This window comes from Branchiostoma floridae, chromosome 7 (genome assembly GCF_000003815.2).
Source record: "Branchiostoma floridae strain S238N-H82 chromosome 7, Bfl_VNyyK, whole genome shotgun sequence".
Lineage (NCBI taxonomy): Eukaryota > Metazoa > Chordata > Leptocardii > Amphioxiformes > Branchiostomatidae > Branchiostoma > Branchiostoma floridae.
Window position 1 is genome coordinate 10,830,524 of NC_049985.1, and position 16,726 is coordinate 10,847,249.

A 16,726-nucleotide genomic window follows, 5' to 3' on the forward strand; every position below is an offset into this window, starting at 1 on the left:
TCGGCACGAAATCGCGCTAGTTATCATTAAAAAAATCGATGAAAACGTCAATTTTGAAAATGATGCGGTCGTTATGGGTCCCAATTTGGGCCGGTCGTGGTCGCGTTGACCAGGTGGTCGTTGAGAAACGGTCGCTTAATACTTACGTCAATGGGAAAAAATCGGGACCGAGAAAAAGCGGTCGAAATGGCCAGGTGGTCGCTGAGAAGAGGCGGTCGCTCGGGCAGGTTTGACTGTACTAGTATTTAGAGTACGGAGTTGGGCTTGAAACTCCTGACTCTGTAGACTCTTAATTGAGAGAAACGTTAACATAATTGACAACCTAACCCCACCCCTTTCCACAAGCGCGATTCCGTTGAAATTACACTGTTAATATGTAGTGTGGGCTCAAAAACAATGTAACTGTTGTAGACCACTGCCCTGTGCTGAGATATGTAATAGGTATCTGGACAATCACGCAGATTCATTGGGTTCAGGTTTGTATCTTCTAGCTCATATTGGAAGTCGTCTTTAGTTATCATGACCTACTTTGTTATCCTACAGTTTCCATTGCTGTTCCTGTCCCTATATCTGGATATATAACAACGGTGGTAAATGCAGAACTTCCACGTTTGAAACATCTATACTAATTCCCTCGGGACTAGTCAGTCTTTGGCCATTCTGAGATTATGGATCCCTTAGAAAATTGTATATGTAGTTGATATTCTATTGAATTGGTTTTGTTTTATAACCACTCCCATCATAAGGACTAAAACGTGAGACAATGACACGTGTACTGTTCGGACCAGTTTGTCGCTTCTTTAATAAATAGGACAGTATTGTCCAAACAACCATCTTGGTATTCCCACGGGAGGGGCTCGGATTCAGGCGATCACCTGTCCAAATCGACCGCTTTTTTCCGGTCCCCTGGGTGGTCTTGGGCAGGGTTGACTGTACTCTAAAACTGTTTGTTCTACCCTCTAATGGAATAGTCCATTAGACCCATAACATAAGGATTGCATATTTATTCATAACTAGCTCTATTTGTTCATGGGTTTGAGGTCTAACCCCTGACCTGTACTGTTGATTATCTCTGCCCTCTGCAGCCACCTTGCAGTGGAACACACCTGTCCTCAGCCTTGATGCCAGCCGTTGTAGCTATAGCACATGTAGTACGCTCCTTTGGTCATACTGGATGGACCCTCACATATTCTTTTCGCCTGTTATTTGAATAGTTCCAGGTTGGTCAGATTTATCACGTGATACGAAGAAGGACACAAGTAGTCTTATTTTGTCGGTCATTTGACTTTTCGACTTTCTCAGAACAAGACGTGGTTCTAGATTGTCTCCCTAGAAGCACCCTTTCATCTAGTTCATCTACAGAGACGTCCCTCTACGGTATGTACCGGTTGCTTACAGTGTTGCCTCATGTTTTAACTACTTTTCTGTTCAGTTTAAATTTTGGTATGATAGTTGATATAGCAAGTGCTATTGAGAAACGTCTAGACGGACAGGTGTCTTTTTTCTAGAAGCTGGGAGAACAGGTCACTACAATCTTGCCTATTTTACCGTGGTCGTAACAAGAGGGCATTGTAAACGTTGTAAATCGTTGAAGGGAAGACCTTGGTAGCCGTTTAAAGAGTTTGGTTATCTTTGACTAACCGGGTTAACGTAGTCAGTTTGCAAATTGAAAAAAAAAATGGTTCCGTGCACTCATCGGCACTTGTTTGTCGCTTCTATGGACAGAACTGTCCAAACAGTCATCTTGGTATTCCCACGGGGGGGGGGGGGTCGGGCTGCGTAGTTGGTCAGATTTATCACGTGATAAGCAAAAGGTCACAGAAGCTTTGTTTTCTCAAGACAAGACATTTCTGAGTTGTGTTATCCAATGTGTGGCCCTGATTTTCATAAATTATGCTTGATGATGTTCACCTTTAACTTGTTGTAAGTATCCCTTTGCGTTGTAAACACAATTTGGTGAGGTCATGCAAAAGTGAATGACATTACTCAAAAGGAAGCTACTTCCTAACATCAACAAGAAAACAGCTTTCGTCACCTTGATAATGGGAGAGTCTACATGTAAAGGTTTTTCGGTTTGTGCCATTGAATCAGTCCTTTGTACTAAAATGGTTAGTACATGTAGTGATGTGTATATCGATTAATTGCCGTAATCTACGTGGCCACAGATTAGCAGGTTGGAACACCTTCGTAGAGGGAAGATGGCTACAACTACGGCTCTATTGGTGGTGTATTTCCTGCTTGCTGTTGTCGTGACAGTGGAATCAGCAGGTAAGAGTTCTTTGTTTGATACATTTCACCGTCGGAATGGACACCAAGCCTTTAGATTCGGTCCCATGTATGTTGGAACCTCAGGCGTCAAACCACTTCACGTAAAAGAAACAAACACCATAGGCCACACCCCATTACGGTCTCACTAAATACCGAAAACAACCGAAAACAACTTGAAATTTACCGAAAACAACCGAAAACAACTTGAGATCTACCGAAAACAACCGAAAACAACTCGAAAAAATACCGAAAACAACTCGAAACCGCCTAAAACATGTCAAAACTAGAGTTCGGGGACCTCATACCTCCATGAAATATTTATTGCTTTTTTGTGGATGGTATGTATGTTTATAGTCGGTTGTATTCGAGAGTAATGGTTATAAATGTTATGGGAAAGTAGTGGTGTATTTATTTAATGACACAGAGAATGTCCATCTGATTAGTAATTATTAAAAGGTGACACTTAATTGTGTAATGTGCGTTTAAGAGGTCGACGGCATATGGTAGCGTGGTGTTCCCTAAGCTTGATGTTTGGCATTTAAACTGTCTAAGGTTGTCAGCATTATTGAGGTTCGACTATGTGCCTCAGAGCGGCGTGGTGGGAGGAAGTTGGGAAACTCAGGAAGAAGAAGGGATGTGGCCAACTTTAGTCAGATGGTGATTTGATTTTCCACCAAAATGTCATAACATCAGCTGTTCACACGGTACAAAAATGAGATGCACACTTTCCTTTGATAGCCCTACATCAACTGTAAGATGAATACTTGGCGCCAACCCCGTCTGCTAAAAAACAAGTACCATTGGCTACGAAAGAGACAACTAACAACTGTCCCTTATCGTAACGAAATCAGAACATCTGTATCGCCCATAAAACTTCTGACACCCAACCCATCTAAGATAAGAGGACCTAATGGCATTTTAATCACCATGTCACTCAAATCAGCAGTACAGTATGTGAGACATCCATACCTGTTAAGCATTACCGTTAAATGTACCTCAACTTCTTACAATTATACTTACGCTTCACATCTCCATGATATCCTAAGCAGACATAAATAAAACTAATTATCATATTAAAAAAACTCGGGGTTCCCCAAACAGCTGTCATACAAATCACCTCACTATCTGCTTGGAGCTAAGCCCATTAACAAACACTTAAAGCACGATGCCTGTTCCAATATATCGCAGATATAGGGGGGATTTCTGATGTTATTATATCAATTATAACGACAGATACGGCGCCAAAAATCACATCGATTCGAGCTGTCATCACAGCCCACCAACACAACAAGTATGAAACCAATCCATCTAGCCGTTCTTGAGTAATCTTGTACACAGAGACACATAACAGAAAATATAACCTCCATGACATTTCATGGAGGTAACTACTGTGCCAACTGTTACAAATAATTCAAACAGTCCTAAGCAGACATAAATAAAACTACTGGGGGTTCCCCAAACAGCTGTCACCTCACTATCTGCTTGCAGCTAAGCCCATTAACAAACACTTAAAGCACGATGCCTGTACTAATATATCTCAAATACAGGGGTGATTTCTGATATTATTACATCAATTATAACGACAGATACGGCTCCCAAGATCTCATCGATTCGAGCTTTCATCACACCCCACCAACGCAACAAGTATGAAACCAATCCATCCAGCCGTTCTTGAGTAATCATCTACACAGACAGAGACACATAACAGAAAATATAACCTCCATTCCATGACATTTCATGGAGGTAACAATCATGAACAACCGATCTGAACTCGAAAACAGCCGGAAAACAACTAGTAAACAACTACTTATGTCTATTTTATCTTCATCTACTGGTTACTATCCCTTGAATTATTTTCCTCACGGCTGAGAGAGAGAATGAGGTGATTCTGAATGAAGGACTCTTCCAGCAGAGGGGATGTAGCCGGTGAAAATACCTTTCCATCACACGCTGTTTTATGGTATAGAGCAGAATCCTTATTTTGATCATCCAGAATATGGGGCCTCTGTGGCAACACGCGTTTGCGGTTTTTCCATTTAAACCGATTTGTTTAGGCAGCGGAAATGCGTTATAATTGAGCAAGAAATAAACTAGATTGCTTTGGTTGCTAGAAAAAAATACATTAGCTAAATAGGCAGCAGAATTTGCCAGCAGTAAATCGGCTTATTGAATAAGCAAACCTATTTTCCAAGCAGAGGTTTCATCGGGGGATAGCAGTGACTGCGATTTCTTGTTGCGGCCAATACCCCCGCCCCTACCGTTACCTCTGCTTGGAGTTACACAATAGATGCCAAGTAGTATAGATATCCATTGATGAGTTTGCGAGTTGACCAAGCAGTCCCCGTGACAGGATCCGTGAATCTGAATTCGAACATTAATATATTCGGACAGGCAAAGGAGATCATTGACTTTATTATTTCTAATATTGTACTAATAACATGGGTCGTCAAAGAAATAAATCCATCCTAGCCTAGCCCCTGTCCAAAATAAAGTCAAAATTATTAAATAATAGCCCAGTGAAATGATTGTCTGTTGTTTATGGTTGTGTCGAGTTGTTTTCGGTAGTTTCAAGTTGTTTTCGGTTGTTTTCGGTAATTAGTGAAAGTTGTTTTCGGTTGTTTTCGGTATTTAGTGAGAGTTGTTTTCGGTTGTTTTCGGTATGTAGTGAAAGTTGTTTTCGGTTGTTTTTGGTAGTTTTCGGTTGTTTTCGGTTGTTTTCGGTATTTAGTGAGACCCCTCCATAATGCCGAAACAATAGACTTTCACAATGCCCGGAATTCTGAAATCTTTCTCTAAAGGGGCTCAATCTTTTTGTATAACTAGGCATTGTCAAGATGTTTAGTCAAGGGTAACGAACGTCAATAAGACAGTCATCCACACCAATAACAGGATAGAATGATATAAAAAAATATATATAAGTTTTATTTGAAGACAAGTAATGGTAATAGAACGTTTTTCAATGAATTTCATTCTAAACTATATAGTTTGTAGCGTTATGTGTTCATGGGCAAAGTTTGTACAAGAAATCTCATCCGTTTCCAATGCAATTTCGAACTAAAAAAGTTTCAGTGGACGAGCACGCTCACAGCGTGAGACGTAACACCAGAGAAATTGGAGGGGCACCGGAAGTCGAAAAGAACCCACAGTTTTGGAACAACATGGCGAAAACCTCCATCCAAGACGCCTTGCGAATCCAAAAGAACCACAAGACGAAGGTTTGACATAAGGAACAGTCTTCCTTATTTTCGTCATTGAAATCTTCGAGTAAAATCATTTTTTCAAGTATTAATTAGTACCCAGTGTGAGATGTACTATTTCTACTGAATTTCATTTCTAGCTTTTCCCTTTTCAAGACTTTTTAAAACTTGATCTTTTCGTTTTTAGGTTGCAAAGAATGTGGTGCTGTTCCTAGGCGACGGGATGGGCGTGGTCACTGTGACCGCAGCACGGATCCTGAAGGGTCAAAAGGCGGGGAACTCTGGAGAAGAGACCGTGTTGAACATGGAGACACTGCCGCATGTGGCGTTGTCCAAGGTAACGTAATTTCCAGCTCACATACTTTCGCCTTTGTTTTACCTGAAGATTTAAACCCAGGTAATGATGTCCTATTTTATGCTTAGTTTATAGAAAGAATCAACACGTGTTTTGCGAACAAAATACATCAACAATACTAGCAAACATGATGACAACACAAGAAAGAAATCGAAGATCTCATACATACAATATTCAAAATTTTCTAAATTACCGGGCAATATAAGGTAATAACAGCTGTGTCACTTGTAACGTACTGATGTTTATATAATGTGAACGTTTCTATATTGTTTTTATTCCAGACCTACAACATAGATGCCCAAACGCCGGAAGTGACGGCCACCGCGTACCTTTGCGGTGTGAAGGCGAGGTGGGCAACACTCGGGTTAGACGGCAGGGCGCGGAATGAAGACTGTGGCTCTTCAAAAGGCAGGGAAGTCCCGTCAGTTTTATCCTGGGCAGAGTATGCAGGTGGGTTTCCAGGATTTAGTTTTGAATTTTATTTGTTTTGGTAGACAAAATCATAGTAGAATTTAACACAAAAGGAAATAAGACACCGAATCGGGGCACGACACCAACTTCCAACAAATTGCTTACGTGACGTGTCCATTGCTTACGTGACGTGTCTGCAAGGTCACGTGCCCAAGGATATCTGGACAGACATTCTGAAGAAGACTAGAACATAGTTGAAGACTAGAACATAGTTGAAATAAATGTCATATCATAAATCAACACTATTGCTTTGCTCTGAAACTTGCCTCTGTATTACCGACGAAGGTAAGTCAACCGGTATCGTGTCGACAGCCCGTGTAACACACGCCTCCACGGCGGCAGCCTACGCTCACACGGCCAACCGCCGGTGGGAGGTGGATAGCATTCTCCCGCCTGAAGCTATCGAGAACGGCTGTAGGGACATCTCTGCTCAACTAGTGGACGACAATCCCGGCATTGAGGTACCGTCATGTAAAACCCGTGTGGTTTTGACGCTATTCTGAACGTCTTCTAATCCATGTAGACCAGACTTTTGGTGCCTTTCTGGGATGGGGTGGGGGCTGTTTAACCTGATTTACCGTCCCTAATGGCATGATCCGCCATCTTTGATTTTGACCAATGACGTCACCAAATTAACATAAATTATGAATACATAATCATAAGTGTAACATTACATAGGATGTTAATGCTATTGGAAAACGATTGTGGTCTAGCAAGAAAACGTTGAAACGTCATTATCTAAACCGAAATTAATAAATTTGGTAAAATCTGCCTGTCAGAAACCCGGGACGTTCGTTCGTTCGTTCGTTCGTCCCATAGCCTTTTAATCAGCCGTAGGCTGATCAATCAGCCGTAAGGGCAGCACAACATCTCCTCTCCGGGGCATGGTGAATGATGTAAATCACCGTGTGGCTGATACGACACGAAGGTTCGCCAGGCCTCCGTCCGGGTGATTTGTAGTGAATCACCAACTCCAGACAGAATGATTTGCTCCATCGCACACCGCACCATCGCACGTGTGGGGGTTCTTTAACGTGCATGGGGTGTGACACTCCCCATACACGGGACCTCCATTTAACGTCCTATCCGAGGGACGACCCATTTTTACCTGAGGAAAGTGAGGAAAGTCGTGTAAAGTGCACGTGCCTTTCCCAAGGGCACAAGATCGGTGGCACGGTAGGCGGATTCGAACCCGCAACCTCTCGGTGCAAATCCGGACATGCTACCGCTGCGCCACGCGGCGGTCACCACGAACCCGGGGCGATGGCACGAAAAATAACAAGCTCATATAGTTTTATCATAAAGTTGTTGCCCACGATATTTCTCACCAAGTTACGTAGCTGTAGCACACGTCGTTCGGTGGTTATACGAAGTCAAAGTTGGCGCGGGCATTGTTGTCCCCTCCCCCTGTCTAGATAGGGCTATAAGTGATGATGTTTACAGCGACATCGTGACAATGACCTTTTGCACATGTTTTCCTTTGACCTTAACGTATAAAAAAAAATGTAAGTAAAAGAAGCATGTGACATCTAAAGCAACAAAAGCATGAGTCATTGCTCCGTAACAGGTTATCCTTGGCGGCGGACGCAGGCACTTCCATGCCGGTACCGACCCGGAGTATCCGAACGACCCCGGATCTAACGGCGTCCGGAGTGACGGCAGAAACCTGGTGCAGGACTGGCTGTTCGGGAAGACATCAGCGCGTTACGTCTGGAACGGGACGGACTTCCGAACTGTTAATCCACAAAACACGGACTATCTTCTGGGTAGGTTTTTACCATGGTGGTAAATGTAGGTTTAGTTTTTGATTTGACTTTGCCAAACAAATTTTGTAAAAAAAAATTATATAGAGGTTCATGTAAGGATGCACCTCTCGTTACTACGTGCCGATTTTTACGTACCAGTACGGCATCAAAGGGATTTTGCTATTGCAAAATTTTTGTACACAGGTCTTTTTGAGCCGAGTCATATGAAATACATGACAGACAGAGATGATTCACCATCAGAAGAACCTACCCTGGCGGAAATGACGCGAACTGCCATCCAGATACTGCAGAAGAACAGAAACGGCTTCTTCCTGCTCGTGCAAGGTATTTCTGCAGAAACCAGTCATCAACAACGAAACATGCTTTCAACTTAATGTTTACATAGGCAACTTAATGTGATATAGACAAAAATGGGATAATCTCTTTTGGGGACAATAAAACGTTTGAAATTTATGGCATCTCATGGATCGATCCCGCAAGGCGTTACTGAACCACACAACGTCTCAGAGACGGCTGCTAGGGACTACCTTGTTGCGATCTTAAAATGACTAAATAATATGGAATTTACTGCCTAATCGTCATAGAAGAATAATTGTTAAGTTTCAGCTTACTTTCTTTTTCAGGTTCTAGGATAGACCATGGACATCACGAAGGCAAAGCCGTAAAGGCCATCAACGAAGCCGTGGCATTTGACGATGCCGTAGAGGTACATTATATTTTGTTAACTTCAACCACATTTTCCAGGTAGTATGACTAGCAAGTTAATGATGTTTTTATCTGTTTGACGCTGCAGGTTGCTAAAGACCTGCTGAACCTGGATGAGACTCTCATCGTCGTGACGGCTGACCACGCCCACACCGTCAGTCTGGGGGGCTGGGACACGGCGAGAGGCAGCCCCGTATTTGGTAGTTTCACCATTTTGATCTCTCGATGATTTTGTTTGTTTGTTTGGAAGTTGACCTGTGTTGGTAGAAATGACGATAACTTGAGGGGCGAATTTCTTCTGGCAGTTGTTTGAGGAAACGCATCGGGAAGGAACGGACCCAAAAAACAAGCTGAATTGTTTATTGCAGTGTCAATTACAGGCGCTAGGGTGAGTCTACAAACGACCGTTAAGTTGCTCGACTTGTCCTAACTTTTGAAATATGGAAAAAAGTAAATATCAAAGGAAGCAAAACTCGTAGTGTTCATTGTGAAAACTTAGTCATCTTCAAATTTTATTGTTCTGTCTTAGGCAAGTTGGACCCGGATTATGTTGTCGAAAGCGTCGGCGCTAAGCTTGTCCCAGACGGCAAACCGTACACGGCGATTCAGTACGGCACCGGGCCGGGCTACAACATCTCCGCTCCTCGCGAGGACATCACGAACGTGGACACAGGTACGAGACTTGAAGACAAGTACGAGATTATAGCGTCGGGACTAATTGTGAATGGCGAAATGTGTGATCGTCGCTTGTACCATTGCTGGGGGTATCGTCATTGACAAATATATCTAAAAGTGTTACAGCTTTCTTTCTCTCCGTTGGATTAAATTGACAAAGGTAAAAGGGCAAAGAATTGAATACTTTTATAATGATTATACGATCTGGTAAACTATTCTTCAGGCGTGGTGAGCAAGTAGAAAAGGGCCACGTGCTTCACGTTAACAGACAAAAGCATAACTGGATCATTCTGTCCACAGCAAACCCAGACTATGTGCACCAGAGCGCCGTGCCCATGATAAGAGAGAGTCATGGAGCGGAGGACGTCGCCATCTTTGCTGACGGCCCCATGGCTCACCTGTTCCACGGCGTGCACGAGCAGAACTACATCGCTCACGTCATGAAGTACGCGGCCTGTCTGGGGGAGTACGCGGAGGATTGTGATCGGGAAGAAAGGGTGGCTTCTGGAACCGCCAGGGGGAGCTTCAGCACTGCAATGGTGCTCTTGTCCATCATTTTGCAGCTTGCGTGGGTCTAAGGGTACAAACTACTTAGAATGATGAAATAAATCAATTAGCCTGATTCTTTCTTTTCTAATAGCCATAGTTTATCTTAGCATATCAAAGAAATCCTAGTAAAATCATTGTTACGTATGTCTCGTACTGCCAGTTAATCTTAAAATTTGTAGTCCAACTTGACTTCATTGCAATTTGCATGTTCTTGCTTGTAGTATGGACCATGTCACCGTAGGCCTATTTCCTGCATGCGGCTTATGCCATTATACCAGCATGAAAGATTGCTCCCCCGGGATTCTCGGGCTCACTGGTACTGTCTATGGATAAGACATTTAGTGACGAGAGAGAATACACGTGCCTGTGACACCTGTGAGGTAACCATTAGTATCATTTGTAGATTCAGAAGTGTAATAGTTTGGTAGTTCCATAAATCAAGTGACAATAATAGCGTGGTATCCATGAGTTTAGATGTAGTGCGTGATACAAGGCTGTTAACACACTAGTGTCACTTTCTGCACTTCATGAATACAGAATAAAAAACATTACTGACTGTGATACCATGTTTTGTTGCTTCAATCCCTTTTACAACCATTATGGTCATATACACCTTTCCATGGCATTGGGACGGCGCTCTCGCCGCGCTCTCTCTGCGACCTAGAATTCGACATATTGCTCAACGAATTGTATAGAAAAGAGACTCTGTGTGTTTTGTTGTCTTCTCGGTCACACTTTTACATTTTGTATGATGTACCCAGTGTGAAAGCGAAAGATACACTTATCCTATTTAGGTCGCAATGAGAGCGCATCGCGATCGCCGGCTTGTGAAAAGGAGGCCTAATTTGACAATGTAGCCGTTTCGGTTTTCTCTGCCAACATTTTTCTTTCCTGCCTTCTCACATTAGATTTGGTTTCTGTGTGGAATGTCATCCATACAATTCATTTGCTGCAGCCTGACTCATAAAACATTACTTAAGTGTTAAAAACACTTCCAGGCGTCTTGTCTGCCCGACTTCGACGCGTGACCGCCATTGCCTGTCCCAATGCTACTGTACTCGTCTCTCTGCATGTGTAGCGCGGTCCACACGGGACCCTTCCACAGGAGGGTGCACGGGTTGGATGGGAACTCACGGTCCCAGCACGGGGCTCGCCCACGTGCGTGTGATGAGGACAGAACAGGCGTGCTTTATTATGGAATGGATCACTCTGTCACATCAGAACACCCTGCATTTGGGAAGATAACGCACCCATGGTGTGTTTCCACTGTTCCTCTGTGTGTCGTCACAGAGGAAAAACACTGCAGCTAATAAGTTTGCAGGCGTCCACGGCTTTAACACCGTTGTAGTTTACCACTGTGAAGATTACGTAATGTAAACGATGGTTTTAATTAGATCTGGATTTACACGTAACCATCTGCTGTTGAATATAGTAATTCGTGTGTCTATTAGTTGCCTTTTAATAAACCATTTCAATTTAGATAACAAGCTCAGGGTTTCATGTGTAAACACAAGCCTTGTGTAAGGTACGCCTTTTCCCATCGCTTTTGGCTTGCATGCGATGTGTGCAGATTAAGTAGACTTGATAACCATTGCGGTCACGTCCATAGCCCGCTCACCCCGTGCACAGCACAAATGATCATTTAGTGCTCGGCTGCTGCACTTCTATGCCCAATCAGCCCTATTAGGCCACGTCAATTGGATTATATAGATGACATAATATGGAAAAACCCAAACTGATGCGAGCGTGCGAATAAAAAGTTGGGCATAAAAAGCTGCCTTCCTTAGAAGTGAAATTTAAATGATCAGGTAGGTGGAAAAAACAACTAAACACACACAACATGCAATAAATGCTATATTCCTGTTCTTTCAAATTTTTTTTGACGTTGGAATTCGCTTTGGCATTTTATGGTATCCATTGTGCATGTTTTGTTCAATCTACGGTATATATTTGCTCATTTTACATCTGCTTTGTATCATCTAAATTATAATTATGTGGTTGAAAACATTTTCCTTTTGACTATCGAAAGTTTATGCACACGTGGACGACATCCATATAATCAAATCAACATGGCCTTAACGAGGCATTCAGCTGAAGGCAACGAGGCATACAACTGCCCTTCGAATTCTATACCCCGGTTACTCTCAGTCTGTGAGCACGTGTATATACCGACAGTAAAATGCACGTGCACTCCGTGAAAACAAGCCTAGCCAACGGTGACCGTTAGTAGTCTAATATCCTGTTTTGGTCCTTCACCAGGCCGTAACACCACAACAGTATAGAATCCACATATAAAAATCTGATAACTTGGACAAGGGTATAGGACCAAGCTTCCAGATTTATACACGAACAACTACGGATGCTAGTGTCATTGCAGAAAAATGCACAGCTGGTGACACTTAAAGAAAAAAATTGCAGACTCAATGTACAAAATGACAAATAAACTGGTGAACTGGTGTATCTAATACATCTGAGAAAAGAACAAGAAATAGCTATGCCTCACATACCCAAGCTATCAAACCAGAATTGAGAGTTGAATATGGCTGGATAACCGTAGATAGGGCAATTTTCAGCTTACTGTTTGAGGATAAATGTCAAAATACGAATATGTTGTGAACGACCCCTTGTACACGACAAAACTGAGCCAGTTTCTTCCCCCGAACGATATCAGTTACATTTGAGACTGGAAATAGGGACAGGCGACTTACTCTAATCTCCTGGACAAATATGGCCGCGTTTCTGGTGCACTATTAATAGTAACACTTACTGGTGAAAAGCAGTGTTTATGTGGAGTTTTGCTGATTGTTTGCTAAAACAACTGGAAATATCGAATGCAAATATCACGAGAAACCGCCTAGGCGCCGAACAAATGGTACAAATAACTCGATCTGTTATGTACCGACACGGGAGTGCTCTCATACAGCGAGAGTTGCAGTCACAAGCGTCGTATTGCTATATTGTAATTTTTCAGCACCAAGGACAGGGAAGACAAAACGATTTGATGAACAAAACGTATCTGAACTGTCATATGAAATAATGTCCAAAACACAAATATAACTGGGAATTATGTTTATTATTGAAACGTTACCTCGTTGAAATTCTTTCTCTGTGATTTCGTCTCTGGAAGGTACGTTATTGAGATAAATCCTGCAATGTTGCCATTAACATGGACTCTGCTGACACTCATGGTTAATGTAAAATATCTAGACTTTTTGTGACACAGTGAAGTATTGCTTGTTAGTCGTACTTACACTAGCGACAAATGTATAGTTACAGAGCACGAGTCACTTTCAGGCTTGTGTAAAAATACGGTGTTAACGATGTGCTTGTCAGTCGGTGATAGTCTGTCTAATTACCTTGAACACCAGTCGTTTGAGACACGAGAGTAACTGAAGGTTTGCTCTGATGATTCTTAGTAGTTTCAATGCAGTAATCCTCAACAAAGGTTGCAGATATATTTAGCCATGTAGGGATTTAGACCCAGCTGGAGATCCATGTGCAGGGGATAAGTGGTGGAGTGACTGGGATATGGTCTGCAAGGTCGCCTTATATAATACACTGTGAGGCATCTGAATAGCCGAGCGCCTGGCTACAAAATCGAAAAGACGCAGGTTTGATTCCTGGCATTTCTGGCTAGGCGTTGTGTCATTAGGAAAGTCACTTAACACGACTTTCCTCATTCTTACGAGTTGTAAAAACGGTACTCCACTTTTGGGGACTCCGAGGTAAAGAGCAAGGAGAGGGATGAGCTTCAACTTCCAACACCGTACCATAGACGAAGAGACTGAACAACCCACTACCCCTAGGGCCTCAAAGACTACAGAACCATTACATTACGTTACATAACTAGCCGCCGAGTGATGGTGGGTGGTTACTATATACGTTAATGCGTTTGAGTAAGAATGAATATACTTTTAGCAGTAAGTTGTTAGGCTAAATCGTATGCATTTGACTGCAAGCGTTACCTTTGTAGTATTCCATCTATCCTTTTATTCTAATTGACGTCTCCGTTATGATAAATTAATGCACACAAAGTTTAAGAGTAACTGGTGGTTCCACAAACACATACCTTCACCAGATAAAATTAAACGCTCAGTATGGAGAGTACCTTTATTCAAGACTTAAATACCTCATTCATTCGGTTACTAAACTAGTACCTATCAAATCTAAAAGCGGTTGGAAATTCCCTCAGACCACTTAATTTCTGGCCCTTAACCTATCCACTACTAAAATAATCGTGAACCTGGCGCTTGCAGAAAGTTTGATCTCCAACTATGAAGCTCTGCTGCAGTACCGCAACTCACCACCAGGAGGCCCATTATCGAACCTGACCGTTTTTGCATCGCCTACCTATCCACTAAACATCATGAAAAACTACCCATACCCTCTCAAGTTATGTTGTTATTTTCGAACATGACCTTTGTTTTCACAACCGCAACTCACCTACCAAATATCATGAAGAAGAACAGTTTCTCTAGTTATGCTGTTGACCTACATACACACACGCACCCACACCACACCCACTACAACATGGCACAACTAAAACATAACCTTTTTGGCAACGGTAATGAAGGTCCGTATAGTCAGTCAGTGTGCTCTCTCAACTGACTGAACAGTTACCCTGGGCAGCCTGCTGAAATCTGTATCGGATACGTGAAACCGGTCCACGTGCTGGCTATCGGTATAGATCAGAACACGGGCCGTCCGGTGATTAGGAAAAATGATGGCCTTTGTGGTCACATCAACAGTATGCCTTGCTCAGCCAAAGGAGCAACAGCATGCTTTTCACGTCAGCAACGTACACATGGGCTAAAGATCATGTGGTGATTAGCTAGTGCGCTTTTTCTGTCAATATCTATTAGATAAATTACCTCGTAACGTTGCCTGGACACTAGACCCATGCTTTAAACTATAGCCCTTTCGCGCTGCACTATCGCCCTATCGCATTGAAGCCCTTTCGCCGTCACGAGCCCACAGTTGGCAACCGATCCCTATTGGCAACCAGAGCTATGGCACCCGGTCACTGATAACCAGGGTGCGCGTGCTGTTTTGGCGGCGGGGCACGTTGTTTCCCAGGCCGATGGCTTACCGACTATAGCACGGCTGTCGGTACCCAGGCTACCTGTAACGATTCAGTGGAACTCCGTAGTACTATACTCACCTCTCTCGCCCGTGCTCTGAGAGTACTTCCAGTGGAGAGGACTGTTAAGTATAGAACAATTTAAATCTTAACTGTCCCAAGCCCCATCGCCCGTGTATAGACTCTATGGTAGAAGGAAATAGACACAGGGAAGTTCATTTTTAGTTTACTTCACTGTGTCTGGAACATAGCATGGGGGAAAGCGCGGGGGGGGGGTGCCCATCCAGGTCTTTCCACCAGTTTTATAAGCCTTATACCGTAACTCATTTTTGATTAATTTTTGTCCAAGTGAAGTACAGAAATGCAGGGCAAGCGCCTTTCCCAAGGGTACAAATCTGCGTACCTTTATCTTTCTAGTTCCTGCCGTATGTCAGTTTAGCTACTATGTGAACTACATATTACAACCCATTGACGTAAATGCATTTCGTAAATGGAGAGAGGAGACTGACAATATCGATGTGTAAAGAACATTTGTTGGAAGAGTATGCATACGTTTGTCAGTAGATAGGGCCAACCAAGGCTTCTCTCGTATAACATCAACTCATCACCAGCTCAGCCTGATATCTGTCGGACGAAACAAAAGCCAAGAAGCCCCCCTTCCCCCTCAATCTTAGCTGATCATTCTTTCCTCGTCCCCATCCTCTGTGAAAAAAGAGAAGCAGTCTTCAGCTATCTGAGTTGATGTTAGACATGAGAAACCATTGTTAGTCCTATCTATTGACAAAAATAGGCATACTCTTCTAACAGTTGAGTCGTTAAGTATAGATCTGCCACATGAGAATGTTAAAACATCTTCATCCATATGACAGTAAAATACTGTAGAGTTGTTGGTTAAGTTGGTGAATATAGTCTTAAACAACTTCATTCATTTATGGCAATAAGAGTGGTGGAGTGGTTGGTAAGGTCGTTAAAATCTTTAACCAGCATACTAAACTATCCGTTTGTTCAGACTTCCCTGGTCCAAAGGTTAACGTTTCCTCAGCAAGCGACATACGAACCACAATTTACACAGATGCGTACAACAAACGTGCTAGCTAAAATTATAATGAAACAATCTGTTTGTCTGTGTACTCTTTAGGCCATTAATAAGTTCAAAGACGTCATACATTGAAATCTGATTAGCTATCAGCGAAGCATCCGCTCGGATTGCCACGTGAAGTTCAACGTGTCCAATTTGTGTAAAAGCCTTAAAAGCTTGATTGGTGTTGTTGAAATTCATCATGTTACAAATGTAGTAGTGCCTGTACGTATCTAGTGCTTTAGAGAGATATGAGAGGAAGTGTTCATTCAGCCTCCCAACGTCATTCGGGTTTGAAATGACTGCTAATGGGCTGTATTGGCAGGGTGGGTGTCATTAGACCGCTGTCTGACAGAAAGTAACCCTCACACTTACACGTACGACTGGAAGTTAAGCACTGTATTCTTGTTGAACGTGGGTAGCCACGTGTAGAGGGGAGTATCAGGACATCTGTCCCAAGGTAGATCGCAGCTAGGTCTGGTAATTTAAGACATGTCCAAGTTGGCCCCTGTGGTGCCCTTATTACAGTAACATAATAGAATTAAGATGAGCAAGTTCCTGACGAAAAGGCGTGAACATGTG

At 42.8% G+C, this 16,726-nt stretch overlaps 1 protein-coding gene across 1 annotated transcript; it reads left to right on the forward strand.

Moving 5' to 3' along the window:
• Positions 1-1,066: 1,066 nt before the first annotated feature.
• LOC118418802 (alkaline phosphatase-like) lies at positions 1,067-10,547 on the forward strand. The gene is made up of 12 exons (XM_035824847.1): positions 1,067-1,220; positions 2,166-2,268; positions 5,332-5,483; positions 5,653-5,802; positions 6,102-6,270; positions 6,577-6,752; positions 7,859-8,057; positions 8,241-8,381; positions 8,681-8,763; positions 8,851-8,962; positions 9,292-9,435; positions 9,738-10,547. The coding sequence occupies exons 2-12, from the start codon at positions 2,199-2,201 to the stop codon at positions 10,013-10,015; spliced, it is 1,674 nt and encodes a 557-aa protein (XP_035680740.1). The 5' UTR covers positions 1,067-1,220; positions 2,166-2,198; the 3' UTR covers positions 10,016-10,547.
• The last annotated feature ends 6,179 nt before the right edge of the window (positions 10,548-16,726 follow it).